The 24503-nt window shown below is 37.7% G+C and overlaps 4 protein-coding genes across 7 annotated transcripts in view; 2 read left to right on the top strand and 2 right to left on the bottom strand.

Moving 5' to 3' along the window:
* otud7b (OTU deubiquitinase 7B) overlaps positions 1 to 11513 on the bottom strand; it is a 32227-nt gene extending 20714 nt beyond the window's left edge. For 3 of the 4 annotated variants that reach the window (XM_056242991.1, XM_056242994.1, XM_056242992.1), the window contains exon 1: positions 11286 to 11512. The gene's annotated coding sequence lies outside the window, so the exon portion shown is untranslated. Of the gene's footprint in view, positions 1 to 11285 lie in introns of all 4 variants that reach the window. The other variant, XM_056242995.1, reaches the window with a different exon arrangement.
* An 832-nt stretch (positions 11514 to 12345) lies between these two features.
* Positions 12346 to 15681, bottom strand: rbm8a (RNA binding motif protein 8A). Its single transcript, XM_056242997.1, has 6 exons — positions 15536 to 15681; positions 14992 to 15051; positions 14835 to 14912; positions 14386 to 14522; positions 12890 to 13026; positions 12346 to 12732 (listed from the first exon to the last, which is right to left on the bottom strand). The coding sequence occupies exons 1-6, from the start codon at positions 15600 to 15602 to the stop codon at positions 12687 to 12689; spliced, it is 525 nt and encodes a 174-aa protein (XP_056098972.1). The 5' UTR covers positions 15603 to 15681; the 3' UTR covers positions 12346 to 12686.
* A 1142-nt stretch (positions 15682 to 16823) lies between these two features.
* On the top strand, positions 16824 to 18190 carry LOC130077685 (type-4 ice-structuring protein LS-12-like). Its single transcript, XM_056242998.1, has 4 exons — positions 16824 to 16862; positions 16987 to 17056; positions 17659 to 17785; positions 17887 to 18190. Exons 2-4 carry the CDS (start codon positions 17011 to 17013, stop codon positions 18104 to 18106), a joined length of 393 nt encoding a protein of 130 aa, XP_056098973.1. The 5' UTR covers positions 16824 to 16862; positions 16987 to 17010; the 3' UTR covers positions 18107 to 18190.
* A 1565-nt stretch (positions 18191 to 19755) lies between these two features.
* Positions 19756 to 21283, top strand: LOC130077686 (type-4 ice-structuring protein LS-12-like). Its single transcript, XM_056242999.1, has 4 exons — positions 19756 to 19967; positions 20089 to 20158; positions 20666 to 20792; positions 20894 to 21283. Exons 2-4 carry the CDS (start codon positions 20113 to 20115, stop codon positions 21111 to 21113), a joined length of 393 nt encoding a protein of 130 aa, XP_056098974.1. The 5' UTR covers positions 19756 to 19967; positions 20089 to 20112; the 3' UTR covers positions 21114 to 21283.
* Positions 21284 to 24503: the final 3220 nt, after the last annotated feature.

The raw sequence follows: 24503 nt of genomic DNA, 5'->3' as shown, positions 1-24503 counted from the left end.
CTCTTCAGGTGTTGTCCGCCCATGCAGAGCTAATGAACTCACTAAAGCACAACACCAGCATAAATGAGCAAGATAAAACACTAACCAGCCATCTGCTACTCATAATCCAAATTAGTAATGTCAGACTAAACTGAAGAAGCATGATCCAAATACAAATGCAATACTGTAAGAAAAGAAAAACAGAGCAGACCTCCTCACCAGAAGTCACTGCTGAAGGATAATTGAATGAATGTTCCCCATGGTTTTTAGAGCTGCATTAATGAGCCCAACTGGTATCATGCAATCACCACTGCTGAGCTTGAGTGAAAAAAAGACCACTTTGTCAATCACAACTTGACAACATAGTCACTCTCACACCATGTCCTGACCAGGTGCGACACGACCATCTGGGTGTCACTGTCAAGTCATTTTTCTGTTCTAACTAAATGCTGAGAGAAGCAACCAAACATATCTTATGTTTAATGATTCTACCCTACAAGCAAAACAAAAATTGCACACAAAAAAAAGAAAAAAGAAAAAACAAGCTTTCAAACACTTTGTCCCACAGTCATTTTTCAGATAATCATGCTCCAAACAAAACTAGTTTTCTTGCAAATAAAATTGCACATTCTGGAGAGGAAACCTTGAGTATTATGAATTACAACAGTGCATTAAGCATCATTTCATGAACAAAATGAAGAATTAACAAATGCATGACTCAAACGATGTCCAATGAAGTCTAACGATCTGATGAGCCTAGCAAACTGAACTGCTTGGTGCTGGCGTAATCGGTTTAGGCATGGGAAGCGTAGTATCATTATGTAACATCACTGCTAGGGCTCTGAGATGCAGCAAAGAAGAGATTGTGCTCTCAAAACCCAGTTTGCACCTTCTCGCTACTGCACCAAGACAGGCCACGCAATGATGAGACACTGAGGCCTGAAAGCAAAGGGCTGCCTCAGGGGGTTGTGTAGGGAGGGATGTGTAAGCTCTCTGGAAATTCAGGGACTGCACCACAGATATATACTCTTCAGCATCCTGTCCAGCCCCCATTAAAAAGTCATTAGTGCAAAGCAAACCGATTGTTAAGCAGGAGCATAGAGTCACTGTTAATTTGTCCATTTGCAGTTAAGCAAGTGCTAAACAGTCCAAATGCAGTCCCCCTGTGAATCCTAATCAATACGATCAATTGCGTTTGCCATTTCCTGGTAATAAAAAAGGAACAAAATAAATCCTTTTTAAAGAGATAGAATATATGCTATGTTCTGTCACCTCCCTTCTCTGGTCTTAATAACAATTTGTTTTATTTTTTACTGATCAAGAAGTTCTACAATGCTGATAGGTCAAGCCAAGCCTTATGTGGGGCTGGGTATCGGGTATTTTTTAGGCACCGACCGAATTGCCTCGATACCAGAGTATCAAAAAAAATCTTGTCGTTCGGTACCAAATTTCGATACCTATGGCGTTAATCTTGTCAACGTCAGTGAGCCAATAAGCATGCAGCATGATTGGCTGTGGCGAGGCATCAAGGAAGAACACTAGTTTTTATGCCGGTTACACCCAAAGACGTGGCTCACACGCGATGCTGAAGTGTGTGACCCCTTTACACTGCACACGTCTGCGGCGCATAACGGCTCCGACAAGGTTTTGTTCCGTCCTCCACGCGGTGCCTTGAACTCACACCAGGAGCATTTCAGAAGCGAAAGCGACAGGATGCGCGAGACCACGTGATTTGCCTGTCAAACGTGTTTTTTCTTGATTTTGGGGTTTCTACCAAGGATATATTGGTGTGCAATACAATTGGGAGTCTGCACAGGGTGTTTATTTTGAAATTGACTGTTTTTTAACTTTTATTTTGTATTTACGGTGGGGCTTGGACGCAGCGTCCGTCGAAAATAGACTCGGCGCCTATCTTTAGCGAAGCAGCGTGGAGAGCCGCTTCTGAAACGCGCCGCGTCGTGACTGTGAACACAAGCATTGACTAGAGTGGGCGCGATCAGCTCCGGTAGCCGTGTCGCATCCATAACACGCCGCAGACGTGTGTAGTCTAAGTAAGGGGTAAGCGTCCCAACCCCCATAGAAAAGATGTGGAAAAGATCAAAAGTGTGGCTACATTTCACCAGGCTCAATGCCAACAGCGTGCAATGCAATATTTGCAACAAGACCATTGCTGCCAAGACCGGCAAGACAATAAATCAGAATAAATTTAAGAGCAGAAAGTTTCTCCGTCTTCGACTGCAAGAAGAACTGGAGTGCGTCGCAAATTAACCGAAACTCGGCATATAAGATACTTGCCTCACAGCTAACAGACATGAGAAATAATAGGCATATAGAAAGCTTAAAATGTCTACATTTAAAACGAACCAATTCGAATCGAAAACATATGCTCTCTGATTATGTAATTCAAATCAAAGGTGCATTTCTAGTTACTAGTTTATTAACCTGTTAAACCCCTTAACTGTCACCGTCCCACAGGTGGGACGTTTGCCATTATATTTTAAAAACAATAATATCTTAGTAAAAAAAAAAGTAATATTGACAAACTATATATCATTTGAAAGCTTACAATCTCTAGTTTCCATATTTGGTGATTGATTTTCAAAATAAATTACAGAGGAGCCGTAATTTATCAATTTGCAACAAGAATATGTTCATACTCCTAAGGCGTGTTCAGACCTTTATTTTGAAATAGCAATGAACATGAAAAATCATGAAAAAAAATGTAGAAACCTAGTTGGTTTTCATGCCAAGAGTTCAAAAGATAGCATCCATTCAATTATTTTAGAAAAAAAGGTCTGAAAATGTTTTAAATATAAAGAAAAAAATAATAAATTCACCATTTGTGATGTGGCAGCGAGCTATGACGCACATGCGTGTTCTTTGTATGTGTTTACTAGAGGTTGAATTCATATCAAAATCTGCCAAACTTCCCATACTACTACTGAATAGGATCTCTACTTCATAAATTTTATGAAAATTGTGGAAATAATGGTTCATATCACTCAAAACACATATGGAAATGGAGGCGCCCTTATATGGGCAGTAATGGAGTCTGGTTGTGACCTAGTGAAAAAGTTTGGTACTGCGCCCAAACAAAATCTTACTGAAAGCTCATTTTTTGAGATATCAACCTAAAATTTGAAACACAACTTGTTCAGATTTTTGGCTTTTATTTTTCTGCAGTTTTAGAGAAGCCCAGGTTTTGAAAATATATATTTTATATAAAATATTAATAATTAATTTTTTTACATTGTACATTTCCATAAACTCAAACTTCTATAACTTTTTTTCTGTTTCACTTTCTTAATTTATTTCACTTCTACATAAATCTGCCAAATGTCTTCTTTAAAACAAGACCAATCTTACGTCTATATTCCAAAGCATTCTTGAATTACAACCATTTATGTTCGAAATGTGCATTTTCATGTCTATTCAAAAAAAGGGGTGTGACAGTTAATAAACAATTAAAATGTCTCCTTGCTATTTTTTCCCTGACACATTCATAATTAGGCCACTTTTGCCAGTGCTTTGCGATAAGCTTAATGCGTGCGCTTGAGCGCGAGGCATATATTCTGCCACCCAGTGGCCTATACGAGTCTGTAAAAAAAGTCAACAAACTGAGAAAATATAACCAAAGTTTTTTTTAGGTAATATGTAATGTAATCTTGTAAAAAAACGGATTTCATAAAATTGGTACCGAAAAAAGTAACGTTCAGGAACCTGTATTGAAGTCAAGGTATCGGTATCGAAATTTTTTGAACGATACCCACTAGTCCTAGCCTTAGCCTGTCTTGTCCTTCCTCAGTCTAAGATCATATTATTCCCAGAAGCAAAAAAAGTTAAATTAGTACATTAAATTGTACTAATTTGTACTTTGTAATGCTGCCCGAATCATGCACTGTTCCTTCGTTGGCCAGAGGAGAACTGGTCCCCCGACTTAGTCTGGTTTCTCCCAAGGTTTTTTTCTCCATTCTGTCACCTGATGGAGTTTTGGTTCCTTGCCACTGTTGCCTTGGCTTTTGGCTTGCTTAGTTGGGGACATTTAACATTTAATATTCAATAATATTATTGATCTGCCTTACTTAAGGTGGACGTTGACGCAATTTCTTTTAGAAACAAACTTTGTTATATTGTTTTCTAGGGGTGGGGGAAAAAATCGATTCTTAGATGCATCGCGATGCGGACGTGGACGATTCTGAATCGATTCACAATTGTCAAAAATCGATTTTCAAAAAAAAAAAAATTTTTTAGATATATATTTATAATAACGTAATATTGACGGAACGCGAAAGACGGAACTCTGAAGCGCGGAAGTGCAGTGGCCGGACCGTCTGTGGCGTGCACATAACAGACGCGGACGCGATGGCTGAGCGCCAAATCCTAACACCCTCCTCGTTAAAAGCTGACGTGTGGAAATATTTTGGCTTCTGAAGTTGAAGGGGGAAAGGAGCTGGACAAGAGCCACACTAGTTGTAAGCTTTGTAGAGTAAAACTAAAATATTTCGGAAACAAGACACATGAAGCCAAATGACACGTTTCCAGCCAGAGGAGGAAAACCACTCGGCTGTAACGTTACCGGTCGTTGTTATATTATTAATTTACTACAAATATGCTGCTGCTAGTTCAGACACACATGTATTTTCCTGTTGGTTCTTTGCAATGTTAATAAAATATATTGTACGTTAATTCTTTATGGGTCATTACTTTGTACTTTTAAAGCAAAGTATTTATAGTCACACACACACAAAAAAAAGATTATGATAATCGATTTAGCATCGAATCGCAGCCCTCTGAATCGTAATCGAATCGAATCGTGAGGTGCCTAGAGATTCCCACCCCTATTGTTTTCATGTTATCACTGTGAAGCGCTTTGATACAATCTGTATTGTAAAAAGCGCTATATAAATAAAGGTGACTTGACTTGACTTAAATTAAGTACATACAAAATAATAATAATAAATGATGACAACTATTTTTATGTCAGTTCTAATATTGGGAAATAGGTCAAAAGTCTGATGTAAATGTAAATATCTTGGAACGCTCTGTGGGACTGGAGCTTCCAACGCACGTTCAAGCTCTTATCAGCAAAGCGCCAAGTTTAGAAAAGCCTGTTCTTGACTACTAAAAATAGCTACATATAATCATAGTCCAAAAAAAGCAACACAAAGTACAAAGTAAAGTCTGCAAAACAGACAGCAGAGGGGAAACAGGAGGGCAAGAAATCTGGTAAACCCCCATGCTATGAATACCACAGAACACAATGCACTTTACTGATACTGAGAAATATTTCACAATGACACCTACCCACAGCCCATCATGTAATACACTATTTCAGCTACAGTTTACTCAACCAAAAAATACAGTAAATTATTTGAAGCTAAGAGGAACAGAGAGTAATCTTTTTTTTTTTCTCGAGTGAGAAATGTGTCACTGAGTTCAGAACAGACACTGGAAACATAGCGTGTATATACAGTTAAAAGAACTATATTTTTGCTGCTTGTTCAAATTACTTAACTAAAATGAGCTAAAGCAACAGAATTGTTGTACATTTTGTCCTAACTTAATTTCATTGTGTTCAATATACTTAAAATTGAAGTTTACTTAAACCATTTGTGTTGGGATAACATTAATGATTTTTGTTGCATCAACTGAAACTGGGTAGTGGATTGTTAGTTCCCAGCATGCTTTGCATGGAATTAAGTTGAAATTAAGTATCAATTTATGTGTTTTTTGAGTGAGTGTTTAGCATTCAATAAAATAATAGTTTAGCATCCAAATACATGCGCATAAACATTTAGATTTGTGCTGAATGAGGGAGGTAGGCTACGTGAGCCCGCTGGTTTCTGTTTACGCGTTCCTTGTTGAGTGAAGGGATAGATCTGTAAATTTTGAATGTTCAGTCATGTTTGACATTTAAATATGTTTCTGTTATGTTGAAATTTTTAAGGTTACCATTGTGCTGAAGAGTAGAGCTTGGTTAGGTTGTGGATGGCTGCATTTATGCATGATGCTATGTCCAATAAGCAATAGCTTTACTAATGCCAGTGCAGTAACACTTATCCTCCTACTTGTGCTGTGCTAGTAGTTACAGAAAGTCTTTTCATTGAAAAACATAACGGTATTTTCCATTACTAAATCACAGACTTGAATATATTGGAAACTCAATATATTTGAACTGATATAACTAAAAAACATTAGCTGTTTCTATCACTCTGTTTTTATGCACATTTTGAAGCATCGCATCAGAAACGAGTGATGGAAACGGCAAATTTTGAAGAAAAAAAAAAGTTTAGGATCGCTTGAGGAAGTTTTTGCCTTGTGGGAAAAAGAGTTCATGCGAATAATGGGAGATGGAAACGCATTTGCCTTATAAATTCTGACATAGCGAACATTAAACCCACGTGACTAATCGGCTGTTTCCACTGATGATGGTGTCAATAATGTTGCACAACATTTCAAATGTGGCCTCTCTGACATTCTGAAATGTCGTAGCCAGAGGTTGTGAGAAAAATGTCTGGTCACCACGACCTCCCAAAAATCTTAGTGACGTCGTTTTCCCCATATGTATGGGGCTCAACGTGCTCGTAATGCACTTGCTTCTAGTACCTTCATCAAAAAAAATCTGCATTTCTTCTTTTGTGTACAGCATTCAATTTGTCGATTGCATGCTGCACTGATTGTAAATTTATAACTTGCCCAATGTTAACTAATTGCAGTCCTGTCTCCATTTTCTATGTGTGCCTTGTTTTATTTAATGTTGGTTACTAGGTTACCAATACCACAGTCATCCGCTCGAACAACTTGATGGAAACACACCTAATTTGCATTCCCCCCCCCCCCCTTTTTTTGAGAATTTGAGAAAAAATGAGCTTCACATTTGGATGGAAACCAGCTATTGACTATCTTCATTTTAAACATATTTTAGTTGAACTTAAATTAATTGTGTAACCACTTGCTTAAAAACACTTGCTAGTAACCAGAGACTGAGCTAGAACATCTAGAGGGCAGTGCCTTTTAAAAAGCTTAAAGAGTTTGTATGGGAATATCCAGAGTTTGCTAAAGTCTACTTGTATCCTACAATACAAATACTAAGAGATAAGCCTATCAGCAAGCCCACACAACATCTGCTTCAACAGATTTTTTCAGCTACCATAAGAGTGTAGTAGCCTACTTAACACTTTTTATTACAATTAAATCCATTTTGTTGAACTCTAGAGATTTTCACCCAAAATCAGTGAAGGAAATGCAAAAAATAAATTAAAAAATGTTCCATCTGGGCCAGCCATCTTGGTAGCACAATGACAATTCTGCTCCGTGGCTAAGGCTACTGCTGTCTGCAAAAAAAGATAAGAAGATAATAATAAAAGATAGCGACAGTTATGTTTTCATTGACCCTGGCAAACAATCCGCCAAAGTTTTAACAGTGCAGGCGAGTTTGCCAACCTAAACTAAACAATGTTTGGACAAGGAGTCATATTGTTCTGTGAACATGATTTGGGTTTCCCCTATTCAATCCACATCTGACTGTCACAATTATTATTTTTAAATTTCACAAACACGCCTTATAAAACTAGCCATCTGAGCAGGCGGTTTAAAGTGCACAATCATGTCAGGCAGCTTCTGTCATTTGAAAAATGTGCAATGCTCACTGTGCCATGGGAATCTAGCTGCGGCTCCTACAAAGGATGCTATTGTTGCTTAAAATGATGAATTCAATTGTTGTATTCAATCTGACACAGTTATATAATCTACATTAAGGTGGCAGGGTGTGGTTTGCGTTTTGATTTACACATTGCTTTTAAAAGGCGCATTTAATGAGATTTGATCTAGTGCTGCTGCTTTCTTTCATCAAGCAAAAGAAGTATACCATGATGACCATGAGTAAACTTTTGCGTTTCAGCAAGTCAAGCTTAACTGCTTTGTTGTTCAAACAAAACACTTCAAACAAACCAATTCAAGGGACGGCTTTTCACTAGGGTAAACAGCAAGAGTAATATTTCTTCTATAGCAAACAAATATATATTCAAGAAGGACATTTGGACCATACAACAAACTACAGGCACCTAAAGTGTACACAGCCGCAGCTCAACGCGAATTATCCACAGCCTAAGGCAGCTATTGCTCATGTGAATCCCCACGTGCTGCAAGCTCGGCAGCCAGGCATCTTTGCTTCAATCCCTGTGATGTCATCCCAGGCGAAAGACTCCTCTTCAGCTTCTCTGGGATAGGATTACGGCTGCTCTGGATCAAGACTGATGTTTAGCGCATGAGGAATGAGCCATGTGATCAACACACTTTCACACCAGACACTGGGCCCAGTGACAGCCCACTGACAGTAAACTGACGGTTACATTGTTTGTTTGACTCTCTGGCCACCGTTTGGACTAGCGGTTGTGCTTTTGTTTCACAGCATAATCTGTGGCGCTCTGAAGAATAGTGCTTTCTTAAAGAATGTGAATAGTCTTCATATGAAGTTGACACATAGGTCTGGAGCAGCGAGGAGGTATGCTGCTAGCGGGACTCTCCAGAGGAATGAATCAAACCGTGGGCACTGGCTGTCATCAGAAACCAAGAGAACAGCTAGTTCCTAGAAACTCAGAGCTGGAGAAAAAAGGACCTGCATTTTAAAGCTACAGCTTAACATCAAGAAACAAGTTAGAGACAAGGCTCTCTGACAAGACAATGTTAGCAGTCAGTCACTCAGCAAACACTTTCAATACCCCTGGATCAACCGGCGAGACCCAAGTGCTTTGCTCAAAAGCACAATGCTGATGGCTCATGTTGGCTCAATATCAAGCAAAAACATATTTTCTCTATATGTATACAGTTAAAAGTCTAAAGATGAGGGTCTCATGTCAATTTAATGGTGTCTGTTTGTTGGGGCAGATGATTGTTGTGGGAGCATTTTGGCTCAGTGGATAACACTGTAAGTGATATGTAAGGTCTCTGGCCCACCTGCTCTCATTCACCTGCTGTTCTCAAACCCACTGGTGAGGGGACACCACTTAAATTTTCATAATTAACTAGTAGCACATGCAGGTTCTTACCTGACACCCAGCTCTCACAATTAGCTCTCAAAAATAAATAAGTGAAAAAAGGAACTACAGTGTGATGTAAAGCACAGAACATAAGCATCGGTTATCAGGAGTCTCATTTATAAAACTGTGCGTAGGATCCTTACTAAAAGTGTACGTGCACCCGAAAGCCAAAAAATGTCGCACGCAAAAAAATATTCAGACTTATAAAACTGTGCGTACGCCAGAAGCGGCGCAGAATTCACTTGATAAATCCCAGTCAGCGGAAGATTGTGCGCACATGCGTCTCCTCCTCGAAATAACCATATGGAGCTTACGACGCCTAGTTTGACTATGCATATCCTCATCTCATCAGCTTTAATGATATATTAATCTAGACACTGCACAGAATATTTCTACTTTTAAAAATGTATTTGTATTATCACATGGACTACAGAAATGAGCTAATCAAAAGAAAAACCATGCTCTCCCTTACATAAATAAATAAATGCTTAAAAATCATGTTGAAAAAAAAGTTAATGTCAATCTTGCAAGTACAAAAAATATCAAATCATAATGAGGCTGAAGACTGGGTCCGTTTAAACGGCTTAGATACGATTATTTTCAAGGTCCACACAAGAGAAAACAACAACCCTGAACAGTCTTAAAACCCAAGACTTTGTTTGCATGTCCTACTTTCATGTCTAGGGGTGGCTGCCTTCACTAAACAACAAGCTGACAAAAGAGCTTGTAAATACAGAGCTGAATAATTCAGAGCTGAGAGTAACCGTACCCACACATTGTAGGGATTCGAACCATGGAAGCAAGTGCCCACAGCTTTCATTTTAAGCGGGTTTCGGTAGCGACTGCGACTGCACCACGCTCTGATGTCCGTCAAATTCCACCAGAAATAGGAAAGATGGAATAAGTAGGACAGTTGTGGAAAAAAGTAGATTATTAACTTAAATTCCATCCAATTTTGCATACACATTTGGGCCACTGAAAAACATTGCACCCATCTTGGTAAAACTGCAATCACATGAAACAGTTCAGCTAACTCTCGTTTCTCAAAACAGTACCAGTTTTTGTACTTTAAACTGACACCTATTGGCCTGGATACAAGAAGTTTTTGATGTCCTTTAATAGTGATTGTGGCAACTGATGTGCTGCCATTTATTCTCAATCGGACCGACCGTACTGTTGGTTTAAAAACTCCAGCAAAGACTGCTTATAATTTGAATATTTTAGTAGTCAATTGTATGACGTGATGTTTTTTATCAGTCAATTGCTTGACATCATGTGATGTTTTTTATCAGTCAATTGCATGACATGTCATGACATGGCAGTGCCCATGTGCGGGCAATAAGTTCCATGTCGAATAAACATGATTTTCTAGATGACTGGAGTTAGATTAAATATATATTTTCACGTTTATGATCTTCATCTTAATATAATCTTAAAGATAACAAGTGAGGATGCAGATCAGGTCAGCATATAACACCCTGTATATAATATACACTACGAACCAGAATTGGACACACATTGTACTATATAATAAGCTACAGTCTATAAAACAAATGCCAATCAAATATTATGCACAGGTCAGTAACGTTATATAGCCTAACAAACATAGCCTACATGACAACCAAATACCTGAAGCATGAAGGGTCACTGGGATGAAAGGAGTGGCCACAGTCATTGGCTGCCAGATGATAGCTTCAATAGTCTTCTTCACTAATCTATAACACATTTTTAGTTCTTACTAATATAAACCTTTCAAACTACACAATGTGTCGTCCTTTCAGACTGTCATTGCTTAGCCAGTTAACGTTAACGTTAGTTAGCTGCTCGGCTAGCGGACCGTGAGTGTCTCTCAAAGTTGCTGAGGCACAAAATTGCGTTAGCCCAGAAACTGACGAACAAGTCTTGTTATACACAATTAAAAGCACTTAATAAGACTCGTACTGAACTTTTAGAGTTTGTGACTGTTAGTTAATCTAGTTTTAGCAGTTAAAGAAGGGTCACCCGTTCGCTCACCGTCCCCTCAAGAGTGTCCAGCCTAAAACATGACCTAACGACCAACTTTCCCTTATTAACATTTTACTTTCACACAGTTTTTCCACAGAACACATCTATTTTGATGTCAAACTACGGATATGGCGGAAATAACGGTCACTTTCCTTTCATCAACAACACTCAAACGCTGAGGAAAAATGACCCGGTTCCGTTACAAAACGCTCGTGAGGGTTTTTCAGGCTCGCGGAGCTAAAGCTAATGCAGTTGCGCGCTTACCATGAGCGGCCTCGCGGAATTTCTCTCTCATTTCCTCCCACTCTGGGCTTTTCGATCGCAGAAAATCCGTTCCTTAGGAGGTAATGTGTTGTTCAGCTTTGTGTAAATGTCAAAAATACCTCTTGCTTGTTGTCTTAAAAAGACTTGACGACTAAGTACATTCTTACTCCCACAACAACAACAATGTCAACCAAGGCGCTACAAATCCGCCCATCTAAGGAAACTCAACTGACCGCTTGGGCCAATCAGAGAGAGAGTTGAATTTGACGGGCACAGACGTGAGCCAATAGCGATTGGAATTTCCTATTAAGCTCCGCCTGTGGGCAGAAAAGGGCAAATGTGAAAAGAGAGTGGGAGCTCAGTATTCCACGCTGGTTGGTCAACCACATAGTACATGATGGGCATCGGTTCGAGGAGCCTATTAAAGTAAATCGGACCTATGACAAAGCAATAAGCAACTTTATTTAAGGGTGACCGGCTTAGTCATGACGTATTTTGCTGATGCTGGAAAAATGTCATCAGCATGTTGTCTGGTCATTTCCACATTTTCATCCATCATGACCTCAGAAGTCGTAAGTTAACGCCTATCATTTCTGTGAAAAATTCTGATGAGATAATTGCCTTTAATAAAAAATATGGTTATTCAAAACTAGGTAAAATGTATCTTAATGTTTTTATAAATTGTGTGACTAACAATACAAAAAAAAAAGAGAGTAATATTTTGGACTATTTAATAAAAAAAGTCAAAGTACAGTGAGGAAAAAAATGAAAACATTTTTAATAAATTGTAATTTGAATTGAATAGTTTGACCCATATTAAAGACATTACAAAATTTAAACATATCGGTAGGGTAAAAAACAAACTCAAAAGCAACTCAAGGACATAAATTTACATTTACATTTAAATTTACACACAAAATTTGGCGTAGTGTAATGCCAGTTAGTTTTTTGTATTTATACTATTTTAGCAATGCATTTTGTTTGTGTAAACCTGTAAATTCTAAGTAAAAACTGTAATTGTAAAAACCCAAATGGTCTCAAACAAGGTAGGAAACAAAGATTAATCCAAATTAATTTATTGGAAGTATACAAATCACTACTCATAACAGGTGAGGAAATGACATGTCAATCTACATACATTTTAAAGTGTACAGCCACTTTTTACACACAAAAAAAAGCTATGGAAATACCAACAGCTTTAACATGTATGCTTCAGTAACGTCTGTCATTCTTCAACAAAAGACCTACAGACAGTTGCCGAATAACTAACAATTAAGACAAAAACCACCTCCTTCAAAAACAACACTAAAATCCTTAAAGAAATATAAACACTCCAATCTGCCTCAAAGTATAATGCCACAATGGCTGGAAAACAGACAATGAAGTTTAATATGGGAAAAATCAACGTCTCCGTCTGTCAGGGCTTCTGCTGCGCCTTCTTCCACCCCTAGAGGAAAACACATTGGTCCATTAGTCATATTATATATCAACCTGTATCATTAAATGCTACAGAAGACAAACTCCACTACAAAATAAGATTGTTTGAGCGAGTGACACGGTCAGAGTATATAAAACCAGTTTAATAGCATAAGATACTGACTCACCTCCTCTTGCTCTTAGGGGGTCCCCTTACAAAGCCCCAGTCAACGCTGATTGGTTGCCCCATAAGATCTTGTCCATTCAGCCCTTCCATCGCAGCCTGGGCTTCTTTGTAAGTCTCGTACTCCACCAGTGCATAGCCCTATAAAAAACAAAAACAGGCCTCATTATTTGCCAGAATTTTTCAAACACATCAAGCTCTTAAAGGAATAATTCTCCATTGGTTGCCTGGTTCCACAACTGTCTTTCACATCTTGAAACAGGCCAAACTAAACATTTTGTGCATTAACATGCGTCAGCTTGACCTGAGAAATCTCTTCAAGCAAAAAAAGGGGCCAAATGTGAGGATCCACCAAATATGGGTTTCTCAATTGCCGACAGATATACATTTATTTAATAAAATGTATGAAAACAAATGAAATGCAACAGGGTCAAAATATTCAAAATCACACAAAATAAAACTGCATATTGAGCATCTTGTGATCAAAAACAGCTACACAGAGCACAACTGAAAGGAACAGGACACCACAGCTGAAATTTGTTTTAAAAGTAATTATTTTTTTGACATAATACACCATATTAGAGGACTGATAGCTGATGCATTGATCTAAGAACTGTTTCACATGTGCACATAAAAAAAAGAAAAAAAAGAGTTAAAACTGCATATGGAATTCACTTTTATCAAGTCCTTGAGCAGACAAACTATTGAAGATGCACATCACTAGTCACATGTAAAGTAGTAGCCAGACCTTCAGACTGATGGCAGAAGGTCTAGACTCCATCACAGGTTTCATTGGCCAAGGACCACCCAAGAGGACGTCTGAACGACATGTAAGGCAACCGATTTTCTCTTCAGAAATTTTTGGAATAAACCGCTCAATTCATATGGATTAGTTTTACGATCTCTTTATGAACTTTCTAAAGCGTCAAAGTGGTAGTTGTGTAGCTGTCAATGGAGGGACAGAAAGCTCTGAGATTTCTTTAAAAAGATCTTCATTTGTGTTCCGAAGATGAACAAAAGTCTTACGGGTTTGGAACGACATGAGGGTGAGTAATTAATGACAGAATTTTTCGGTTGAACCATTCCTTTAAGCACAAGATCATATTAAACACTGTCAAAATATGGTCATCAATTTGAGACAAAATGAATCAGATTTTGGGTTTTGTTTAAAACACTGCCATCTGGTGGACGGAATCAAAAACACTTGGGTGAATCCCTCTTATTCAACAATTCCTCAAATTAGGGTTAAAAAAAGAAAGAAAACTATTTCAGAGCAAATACGGAGAGAAAGGCCTTCCTGAGCCAATAAACCTGTCAACTTTATATTATATACATTTTGTATATATAGATATTATCTCACTCAGTCTCATTCATATACACATAACACACTCAAGCAGTCATTCATAAATTACAAATAAAGTGAAAAAAAGTTCAGTAAACTTTACACACATTTGCATGTATTTTTCTGAATCACAAATTTACAAAAAACACCAAACTAACCTTAAGGTAACCAGTTCTTCTGTCCAAATTTAGATGCAAGTTCTTGATTTCTCCAAACTCTGCAAACTTGTCGTGGACATCCTCTTCCGTCGCCTCCTCATGTACACCAGTCACAAACAGAATCCATCCTTCAACAGCTAAAGTGACATCAAAACATGTTAAAAATGGTTTAAAATCTACAAGCGATAAAAGTTCTTTCTTCCAGCTGCAACCAAGATAAGAACCAAACATTTTGTCAACTGCAGATAAACCAGCTTTTCCTTGACATATGCGCCTCATGATAGACATTCTAATACATTTTAATACAGTCCAATATGTTGAAAGAAGAACTTACAGGCATAGAGATGTCAGATGCTGATATGCAACATTAACATCAAATCTACTCTGATATTCTGTGATTTGCAAAAATACACTTGCATGTAATTTACAGTTCTGTGAGTTCCACTTACATCTCTGTGGGCCAGGCTCATCTCCATCCTGTTCTACAGTGTCATAGTCCTCTCTGACTCGGGATCTCGCTCCTTCCTCTGTGAAATAAAGCACCAAACATCATTAGCACGATTAATTAAGATGCAAACACACAGGATTAGAGATTAGATGACTTACCTGATCCAAACCCACGACCCTTCCTCTTCTTGGCTTTCTCTTTTAACTTGTGAATGCTCTCTGTAAGGTGAACAAAAGGAAAAATGAATGACTCTTACGATGTATTCAAAAATAATAACAACGGCGTAGACATTTTTGAAGATAACTATATAAACATTATGAACGAAATTATATAAACAAATAGAAGATTGCCATGCATACTGTCTTTTTAACATCACAAACGATGATGAATCTAAACATCTGAGCTTGTATTCTTAACGACCATTCAATGCCTTTTTGACAATGATAAACATGAAAACAAGTTAAACGTATAAAAACTAAAACCAAAGCAAGGCAACAAAATTAAGTAACGTAACGTTAGAATCAGTACAGCGCGCGATTAGTTTGAATTAGCCAACCATTAGCACGCGTGCTAATCTGACTAGGCCCGTCGGAAGTAAACACGGGTATTACACACATTCAGCACTAATAAACAGGTGTTTTTTTTATCATTTAAAATAATAATAATGTGTATGGACTGTTTGAATATAAATAATCACTGTACCGTCACCATCCTCGTCCATAGGAAAGTCTTCACCCCCCGCTTCATGAAGATCCAGTACGTCCGCCATGATGCCTGCTTGTGAGTGAGCGAGAGTGCGACTGCGAGCATGCGCAGAACACTCACTGCGACACACGTCTTGTTCGTCTTCATTGCGTCACATGCTGTTCGACTACTTCGCCATCTGTTGTTTTGGAGGACGTCGTACCTCTGAATTTTATTTACAGACAAGGCTTCAAAGTCCCAGACTAAAATGCTTGAGGTGTTTTAACTGAAAGTGCACTGATATATCTTAAAATATGCACACCAGTAAAGTTTTTTTCTAAGGCACATTTTTTTATGTCCTAGCTAAGGCACTACTTAAATGTCCCAATTTAACAAACGCCTAATCCTGGCTTTATCTAAACTCTGTCTGTAAAGCCATGCAGGCATACAACCCAATATAAATATAACAATAAGAATAAAATAAATAGTCAGGAATTATACATTTATTAAAACATCAAAATAAAGTACATAAATAATTAACATACTCTGTACAGCACAAAAAAAAACCATGACGTTTTGGTGTCTTCTTTATTTAACGAGTCTCTATTACTGTTACTTTTTATCTAGCCAAAATTATAAAAACATTAATTCAATTAAATTGTTTATGATCCTCATGTATAGCCTTTAACACATTTTAAACAATCCTGATGACAACAAACTGGTATTAATTAAGTCATGAAATTACTATAAATCTAGTTCAAACAATGCCCACTTCAAAATGATCTGTTCTTCAAGTGTAAAGTTCAGCGCTTGTTTCTAACGTTGGACTCCAATAGTCACTTTATATGACAAAGGGTGACAAGATAACCAACAATACCTGACCGTAGATATATTCCCCACTCCACAGTCTTAGATAAACCCAATCAGTTTGTGATAGAATAACAGCTGAGCTGGTCTGTGTTGACGTGTAAGTCAAAGCATAAGAGGAAAATACTAGCTCAGAAGCTTTTAGGATAAAATCTCAAGACACCAGGTAACATTCATTCACATGGGTTTGGGGCATTAGACTAAAAAAGAAAGAAAATCCATATCGACAGTGATAGACATACTCTCATGTAAAAGTGATTATGTGATTTGAAACCCCACAAAAATGCATCATTTGAGCACAAAGAGTAAAACAGATTACTGCTGAACTTTGATTCGATCACTTCAGTGTCAGGTAAAGCCTAAAGGTTCAGTGTAGATGATTTCATCACTGGTCACCCTTTGAACTGGTCCTGGGACTGTAAAAAGCCACGGCTCATTGGAGAACACACCATCAGGTCTAAGAACCCCTGGACGTAAGGTAAGATTGCATCTACATTATACTGGTCATGTCGAGCTCTGCTGTTGATTCTTAATTTCTGTTGAAATTTAAGAGGAGAAGTCTGACTAGAAACTGATATTAATCATTATCTTTGTCTGTTCAGGCAACTCTCACCCAACCTGCAACCATGAAGTTCTCCCTCATCGCCGTCCTTGTTGTTGCTCTGGCCATTGGTGAGACTTTAAAACACGTTAATGTGTGATGCTCTCAAGATATGTTGTATTTTGTGTATGCCATATGGCAACTCAGTTAATCTAAAATAAAGGATCTTCATGGTTTCATAAAGAACATTTAAATTCCATGGAACCTTTCCATTGCACAAAAGGTTCTAAATAGTGGGAAAGGCTTTAGATAGTTAAAATGTTCTTCACAATAAGAGAAAATGGTTATTTTGAGAACTATTCACAGAAAGGTTCTTTGAGGAACCCAAAATGGTCCTTCTATTGCTCACTGCGAGTAAAAAAACCTTTTCGAACCTTTATTTTTACGAATGTAGGGGTTAAATAGACAATGTGTGTGGTGGATATTTTATCTTTATCTATTTATCTTGTATTTTGTGTATGCAATATGGCAACTCAGTTAGTCTAGGGGTTAAATAGACAAACTATATCTGTGTGTGTGATGGATATTTTATCTTTACTCTCTAACATAACAAAGTGTCCTGTAGAAACATACAGTAAAAGCCTCCTTTCACCTGATTTAGCTGGAGCACTTGAGAGTAATGCCATTCAAGATGTAAGAGTGTATTGATCAACCATCTCTGTTGATGTTCCAGGCTCTGAGTCAGTATCTCTGGTCAAGAGAGACGCTCCTGCTGAGCTGGACAAGATCGCCAAGTATTTCCAGGACCTCGTGGACAATCTGAAGAACGTTGAGGGCCCTGAGCTGGCCAACAAGGCCAAGTAAGTTCATCATCATTATCTCAATTGTGGATTTAAATGATCAACAGAATTACGATCCAATTGAACTTATGTTAATGAATTATCTTTGGTTTGTGTTGCAGCGCTTACCTCGAGCAGAGCAGAGCCCAGTTCCAGCCCATGGTTGAGAAGCTCCAGGAGCAGCTGAAGCCCCTCTCCAGCAACATTGAAGACCACATCAAGCCTCTGGCCGCCTCCGTCCAGGCTCAGGTCGCCCCGCTGGCCGGCATGGTCCAGACCCACGTTGAAGACGTCCTCAAGTTCGTGGCCGAGAAGACCAAAGCCATCCTGCCGCCCCAGTAAACCCACAGAATCACCATTGCTTAGTTTTCTTCCATTGTGGTCTCTTTATGTATATTTAAAATAATAAAAGGGGTTTAAAAGTCACTATGCTTTGTATCTCCTCCTTCCATTTTCTCACAAACTGTGTCTTTTCCGTGCACATCTCATGTATTAAATGAAGTAGCCATTTTGTTTGTGGGCTTCCCTAAAATGCAGGGAATGCTCTCTTCATGTATGCTGGCATGTTTGAAATAATAAAAACGATTAAAAAGTGACCACTCTGGCTGGTTATTGAAATGTCTCACATTAAATGTAACACTTTTTGGCTTGTTGGACAATAAAGCTGTTAAAAAAAACATAATAGCCTTAAGAATGGTGGACCATAAGGACTTTTGATGTGATTTGTCCAGTAAACAGTCATCCAGGGGCCAGTTGCATAAACCGCGACTAGTCTTAAGTTAGTCATCATCATATTTTTTTTTTCTTTTAGACTGTTCATAACTTTTTAAAGTCAGTTATATTAAAAAGTATATTGGTCTAATTTAATACCAAAAAGTAAGAAGGCTCACCCCAACTATACTGCTATAGGTCATACTAGTTCTTAAAGGGATAGTTCACCCAAAAATTTTAATTCTGTCATTAATTACTCACCCTCATGTCGTTCCAAACTTGTAAGACTTTCATTCATCTTCAGAACACAAATGAAGATTGAGTAGTTGCGTGTCAGGGGCAGAAATCTCCGATTTCATCAAAAAGATCTTAATTTGGGTTCAGAAGAAGAACGAAAGTCCTACTGGTTTGGGACGACTTGAGGGTGAGTAATTAATGACAGAATTTCAATTTTTGGGTGAACTTACACTTTAACATAATAACAGTCCTAACATAATGGCCTTGTTTATGCAGCTGGATTCAGAACACCATAGCAACTGCATAGCAACACTCTAAAATCCCTCAGAACACCATTGTAAGAATGGGTGTGTTCCTGACTCTGAATTATGATTAACAACAGGTTTTTGCAGTTTATATTTCAGAGCACAGACAAGTCATTTTGTAAAATCGAGAAGCATTTTTTTTTTTTTGCTATAGGCTAATATAAAAAGCAGAAAAGGCAATTACATACTTTCCAACTCTAATACAATAAGCCTATTGCAAATAATTTTATTGAAAACAAATGTTATTTAGATTTTTGCCATTTTAAGTTATAGCTTCTCTAATCTTTAGTTTTTATATTCCAATGTCAGATGACAGAGATAAAAAAAACAGCATTTCATGGAAATAAATAAAGGTTTGCCAGTGTCACTAAGGTCTGCTTTCATCCTAATTTTACTGCATTAAAATATTTTATACATGCAAGATCAGACTCAAAACTGTAACGAGACAGTTTCACAATAAAATAAATTAAAAACCCAGAGGTACAAGCACATTTAAGTCAAAGCTGATGAACATATAGTTCATACAAAAAACTAAATATAACACACATTCACATCATTCCACTGTCACTGAAATCACCACACAAGCAAGTTGGGGTATACATTTATTTAAATCAAATTCCAAAACAGTATTTTCAGGGCTTGCACAGACAAAAACATGCATTACTTTATTTCAGTCTATAAATAAGCCCTGAACTATTTCTGCACGTACAGAAGTGCTGCACTGATCACGTTATCAGATGACTGTAACTCCACAAAAATGCACTAATTAAGCACAAACACAGATTACTGTTGAACTTTGATTCGATCACTTCAGTGTCAGGTAAAGCCTAAAGGTTCAGTGCATGTAGATGATTTCATCACTGGTCACCCTTTGAACTTGTCCTGGGACTATAAAAACCCACGACTCATTGGAGAACACACCATCAGGTCTATGAACCCCTGGACGTAAGGTAAGATTACATCTACATTATACTGGTCATGTCGAGCTCTGCTGTTGATTCTTAATTTCTGTTGAAATTTAAGAGAAGTCTGACTATAAACTGATATTAATCATTATCTTTGTCTGTTCAGGCAACTCTCACCCAACCTGCAACCATGAAGTTCTCCCTCATCGCCGTCCTTGTTGTTGCTCTGGCCATTGGTGAGACTTTAAAACACGTTAATGTGTGATGCTCTCAAGATATGTTGTATTTTGTGTATGCCATTATGGCAACTCAGTTAATCTAAAATAAAGGATCTTCATGGTTCCATAAAGAATATTTAAATTCCATGGAACTTTTCCATTGCACAAAAGGTTCTAAATAGTGGGAAAGGCTTTAGATAATTAAAATGTTCTTCACAATAAGAGAAAATGGTTATTTTGAGAACTATTCACAGAAAGGTTCTTTGAGGAACCCAAAATGGTCCTTCTATTGCTCACTGCGAGTAAAAAAACCTTTTCGAACCTTTATTTTTACGAATGTAGGGGTTAAATAGACAATGTGTGTGATGGATATTTTATCTTTACTCTGTTAAGTACTTAAAGTGTCCTGTTGAAACATACAGTAAAAGCCATAGTGTCTTTCACCTGATTTAGCTGGAGCACTTGAGAGTAATGCCATTCAAGATGTAAGAGTGTATTGATCAACCATCTCTGTTGATGTTCCAGGCTCTGAGTCAGTATCTCTGGTCAAGAGAGACGCTCCTGCTGAGCTGGACAAGATCGCCAAGTATTTCCAGGACCTCGTGGACAATCTGAAGAACGTTGAGGGCCCTGAGCTGGCCAACAAGGCCAAGTAAGTTCATCATCATTATCTCAATTGTGGATTTAAATGATCAACAGAATTACGATCCAATTGAACTTATGTTAATGAATTCTCTTTGGTTTGTGTTGCAGCGCTTACCTCGAGCAGAGCAGAGCCCAGTTCCAGCCCATGGTTGAGAAGCTCCAGGAGCAGCTGAAGCCCCTCTCCAGCAACATTGAAGACCACATCAAGCCTCTGGCCGCCTCCGTCCAGGCTCAGGTCGCCCCGCTGGCCGGCATGGTCCAGACCCACGTTGAAGACGTCCTCAAGTTCGTGGCCGAGAAGACCAAAGCCATCCTGCCGCCCCAGTAAACCCACAGAATCAGCATTGCTTAGTTTTCTTCCATTGTGGTCTCTTTATGTATATTTAAAATAATAAAAGGGGTTTAAAAGTCACTATGCTTTGTATCTCCTCCTTCCATTTTCTCACAAACCGTGTGTTTTTTCCGTGCACATCTCACATGTAAAATTAAGTAGCCATTTTGTTTTTAGGGCTTCCCTTAAATGAGGAAAATCATGTAAAAATCCAAACATTTTCCTGACATGTTCAAGTTGACAAATCAAGGTTGTGAAAGAAAATATTTCCAATTATTTTAAAATAAAACAGATTAAAGACAAAAACCATAAGGATGAAGATTGTGTTTCATTTTCCTGATATTTTAAATGTGTTTATATAAGGACACAGCCTTATAACTATAATAGGCACATTTTTCTTTTCTTAGTAACAATGTGTATATGTACTTTTTAAATTAATTTATGTTTTTTCATCTATATTTAACATTGATTTATGCATTGAGGACAAGTGTTTTTGGATGAGTGACCACGTCATACATTTTATTTTAAAAAAGAAAAGAAAAAGAAATGGTACATTAGTTTTGGTTTTGTAACAATTAGTTTTAAAGTAGAAATGTTGCCATTTAGCCTAATTGCAGGTACAATTTTTTTTTATATATATATACACAGCTTTCTTACAAATTTCTTGTCACTTTCATTTATCTAGTTGAATCTCACATTCACATCAATGCCAAGACATGACAAAGAATGAGAACAATACAATAAGGTTATATAAACATTTCAGAGAAGCCCAGGTTTGACATTTTCTCTAACCAGTTATTTTCTTGATTTTACCACAGAACAATATTTGATGGCAGGAAACAGATGCCTCAAAGTAAGAAAATAAAATGACAGAAACACTAATTCAGCTATCCTGCATAAAACCTAATGCACATTCACAGACATGTGAATAACCACACAATGAAATATAGGTACATTTATTTCCAAATGAATATCCTCAGTTCATGTCAGTCATTTGGTTTGGCAGCAGAGGGCAGTGTAAAGAAATAAACTGGTTATTTTCTGTGTGCATTGAACACATTCATCGTAGAGCCGTGAGGTAGACTATGACTTGTTGTCTTCTTAGATAAAAACAACAAAATCACTAGTCTTCCACACTGCAATAGACTTCATCAAAACTGCTCAGACGTACCTAAAACTCAGACGACGAACCACATTAGAAGCTGGTTTTATCGGCAAAAAAAGCATTAAATAATATCAACAAAAAGAGGCATGCATTAGTGCATTAGAGATATCAGAGCTTACAAAACATGATTCTTGAGAGAAATTCATGTTCATACTCTCCAGTCGTGATTTTATTTTCTGTCATTTTAAGACTTGGCCTGCAGTCACTATCCCCTCAAGTTGTTCCAAACCTGTATTCGTTTTTTCTTCTGATGGACACAAAAGATGATATTTTAAAGAATGTTGGTACTAGACAGTTGACAGTAGCCATTGACTTCCATAGTAGGAAAAAAATACAACTGAAGTCAATGGGTGCTGTCAACTGTCTAGTTACCAACATTCTTTAAAATATCTTCTTTTGTGTTAAATGGTGAGTAAATGATGACAACATTTTCATTTTTGGGTGAACTATCCCTTTAACTCATTTTGAAGCAATAATTTGGCCACTGTCAACTCACATCACCAGTACCACGTACTATTCTGTCAGAAGGTCACACAGGCGTGAGGGACACGATGTTAGTCCGCGCTGACCTTCTCCTTGTACAGCGAGATAAATAACTAGGCTACAGCGAGCTTTTCACGCCCGCACGTCAGCCTTCATAAAGCACATTTCTGTATCAGCATCTCTCTTTGAAATTCAATGTCAAATGCCAATTGCCAGAGTCCTATGACAATGCTGAATAAAGCAAATGAGTTAAAAAAAAAAAACATAACAAGTAAAATGTGATGTTCAGTGTCTCAAGTTGTAGTTACATCCTTAGAAAAAAAGGTTCAATGGGTTCTATAGAGAACCCTAAGGTTCTTGACTCAATTTTAAAGAATACCTTATGCCAAGGTTCTAAATGATTGCAAAATACTTTAATGTTTAACAGGTTATTTCATTTTTTTCTAGTGAAAAATAATGTTTACAGGCTGCTTAATTCATAAAATGTCATTAAAATTTAAAATGATTTAAAACTAAATTAATTAATCAAAACTAAATCCATAAAATTATCCCATGAACCGCCTGACAGAAGCCTTTAAGGTTCTATACTATAGAACCTTTTCTTCTAACAGTAGTAAAAAATATTGTATTGATAAAAACTTACCAGAATGATGTACAAGGACATTTATGTCAATTCCTGACGGATGATAGCTTGATATTAAAATAAGTGATCGACTCTGGAAATCTCCACCTTAAGTTGGTCCGTATGTTCTGAAATACATATGTCCTTAATAGCTGGTGACCTAAAAGGATGCATCAAAAACGGATGAATTAAAATGTAAAATTGATCTCAAAGCGTACATTCTGCAAGTCACCATTCTCACATCACAACAATATGACATAAAATAAAACACTTGGTACTCACCACGAACAGCCATTGTGTGTCTCTCAAAAGAATCAGTTTATAGACGAAAGGACTTGCCTTTGATGAAAAAAGAAAGAAAAATAGGAAAAGAAAAAAAGAAAAAGCAGAAAAATAAGCCTCCCGCTGATAATTGGAGTCTCGGCGGCACTTGAAAATAAAACAGAGGCCAGATGAATGGAGTACTGATACAAACTCCAAGGTGCTTTAGCTGAAAATTGGGGAACAAAACTACAGGTTTGTTTTGGAAAGACTGTAGGACCAATGGTCCAGAATCTGAGGTTCCTGAGGAGTCTCGTCTCTTCAAACGCGAAGGGCCCCGGGCGCAAGGAAAGCTCTGCGTCTCTGGTCAGCGGTGGATATACTAATGGCTAGGTTTTGCAGACATGGGTTATGTTTTTTACTCAAAGCTGACAGACGGACACCCCCCCCCCCCCCCCCCCTGCACACAGGTGCTATTCAAGGATATTGTGTAAAAATGACGTCAGAGAAATTTTACTTGACAATCTTTTCAGCGTAAAAGTCCCGCCCTCTGTTACCAGTGTATATAAGTTCATCGGTACTATAGGCTAGCGTGTTCATTAAAGAGCTTTTCTCAATGCACATCTGTGCATTTGAACTGAACTGTTGTTGTTTTTTTAATCATTATTTATGCATGCATATGTTTTTGACATGCCTGAACATCAAGTGCATTTTAGTGAAATAGCGAGTAATGAAAGTGTACAGATGAATCTGTAGACAGACAATGCAGTGCATGCAGCGCTTTGCCTCAGCAACAATGAAGCGCTGGCCTTGGTGATAGTTGCTAGGCGATGGAGGAGATACAATGGCCTCCTTA

This window comes from Rhinichthys klamathensis, unplaced genomic scaffold (assembly GCF_029890125.1).
Source record: "Rhinichthys klamathensis goyatoka isolate OS25496 unplaced genomic scaffold, OSU_Roscu_1.1 h1tg000768l_1, whole genome shotgun sequence".
NCBI lineage: Eukaryota > Metazoa > Chordata > Actinopteri > Cypriniformes > Leuciscidae > Rhinichthys > Rhinichthys klamathensis.
Note: the sequence above shows the minus strand (reverse complement) of the source record. Positions and strands in the feature narration are given on the sequence as shown.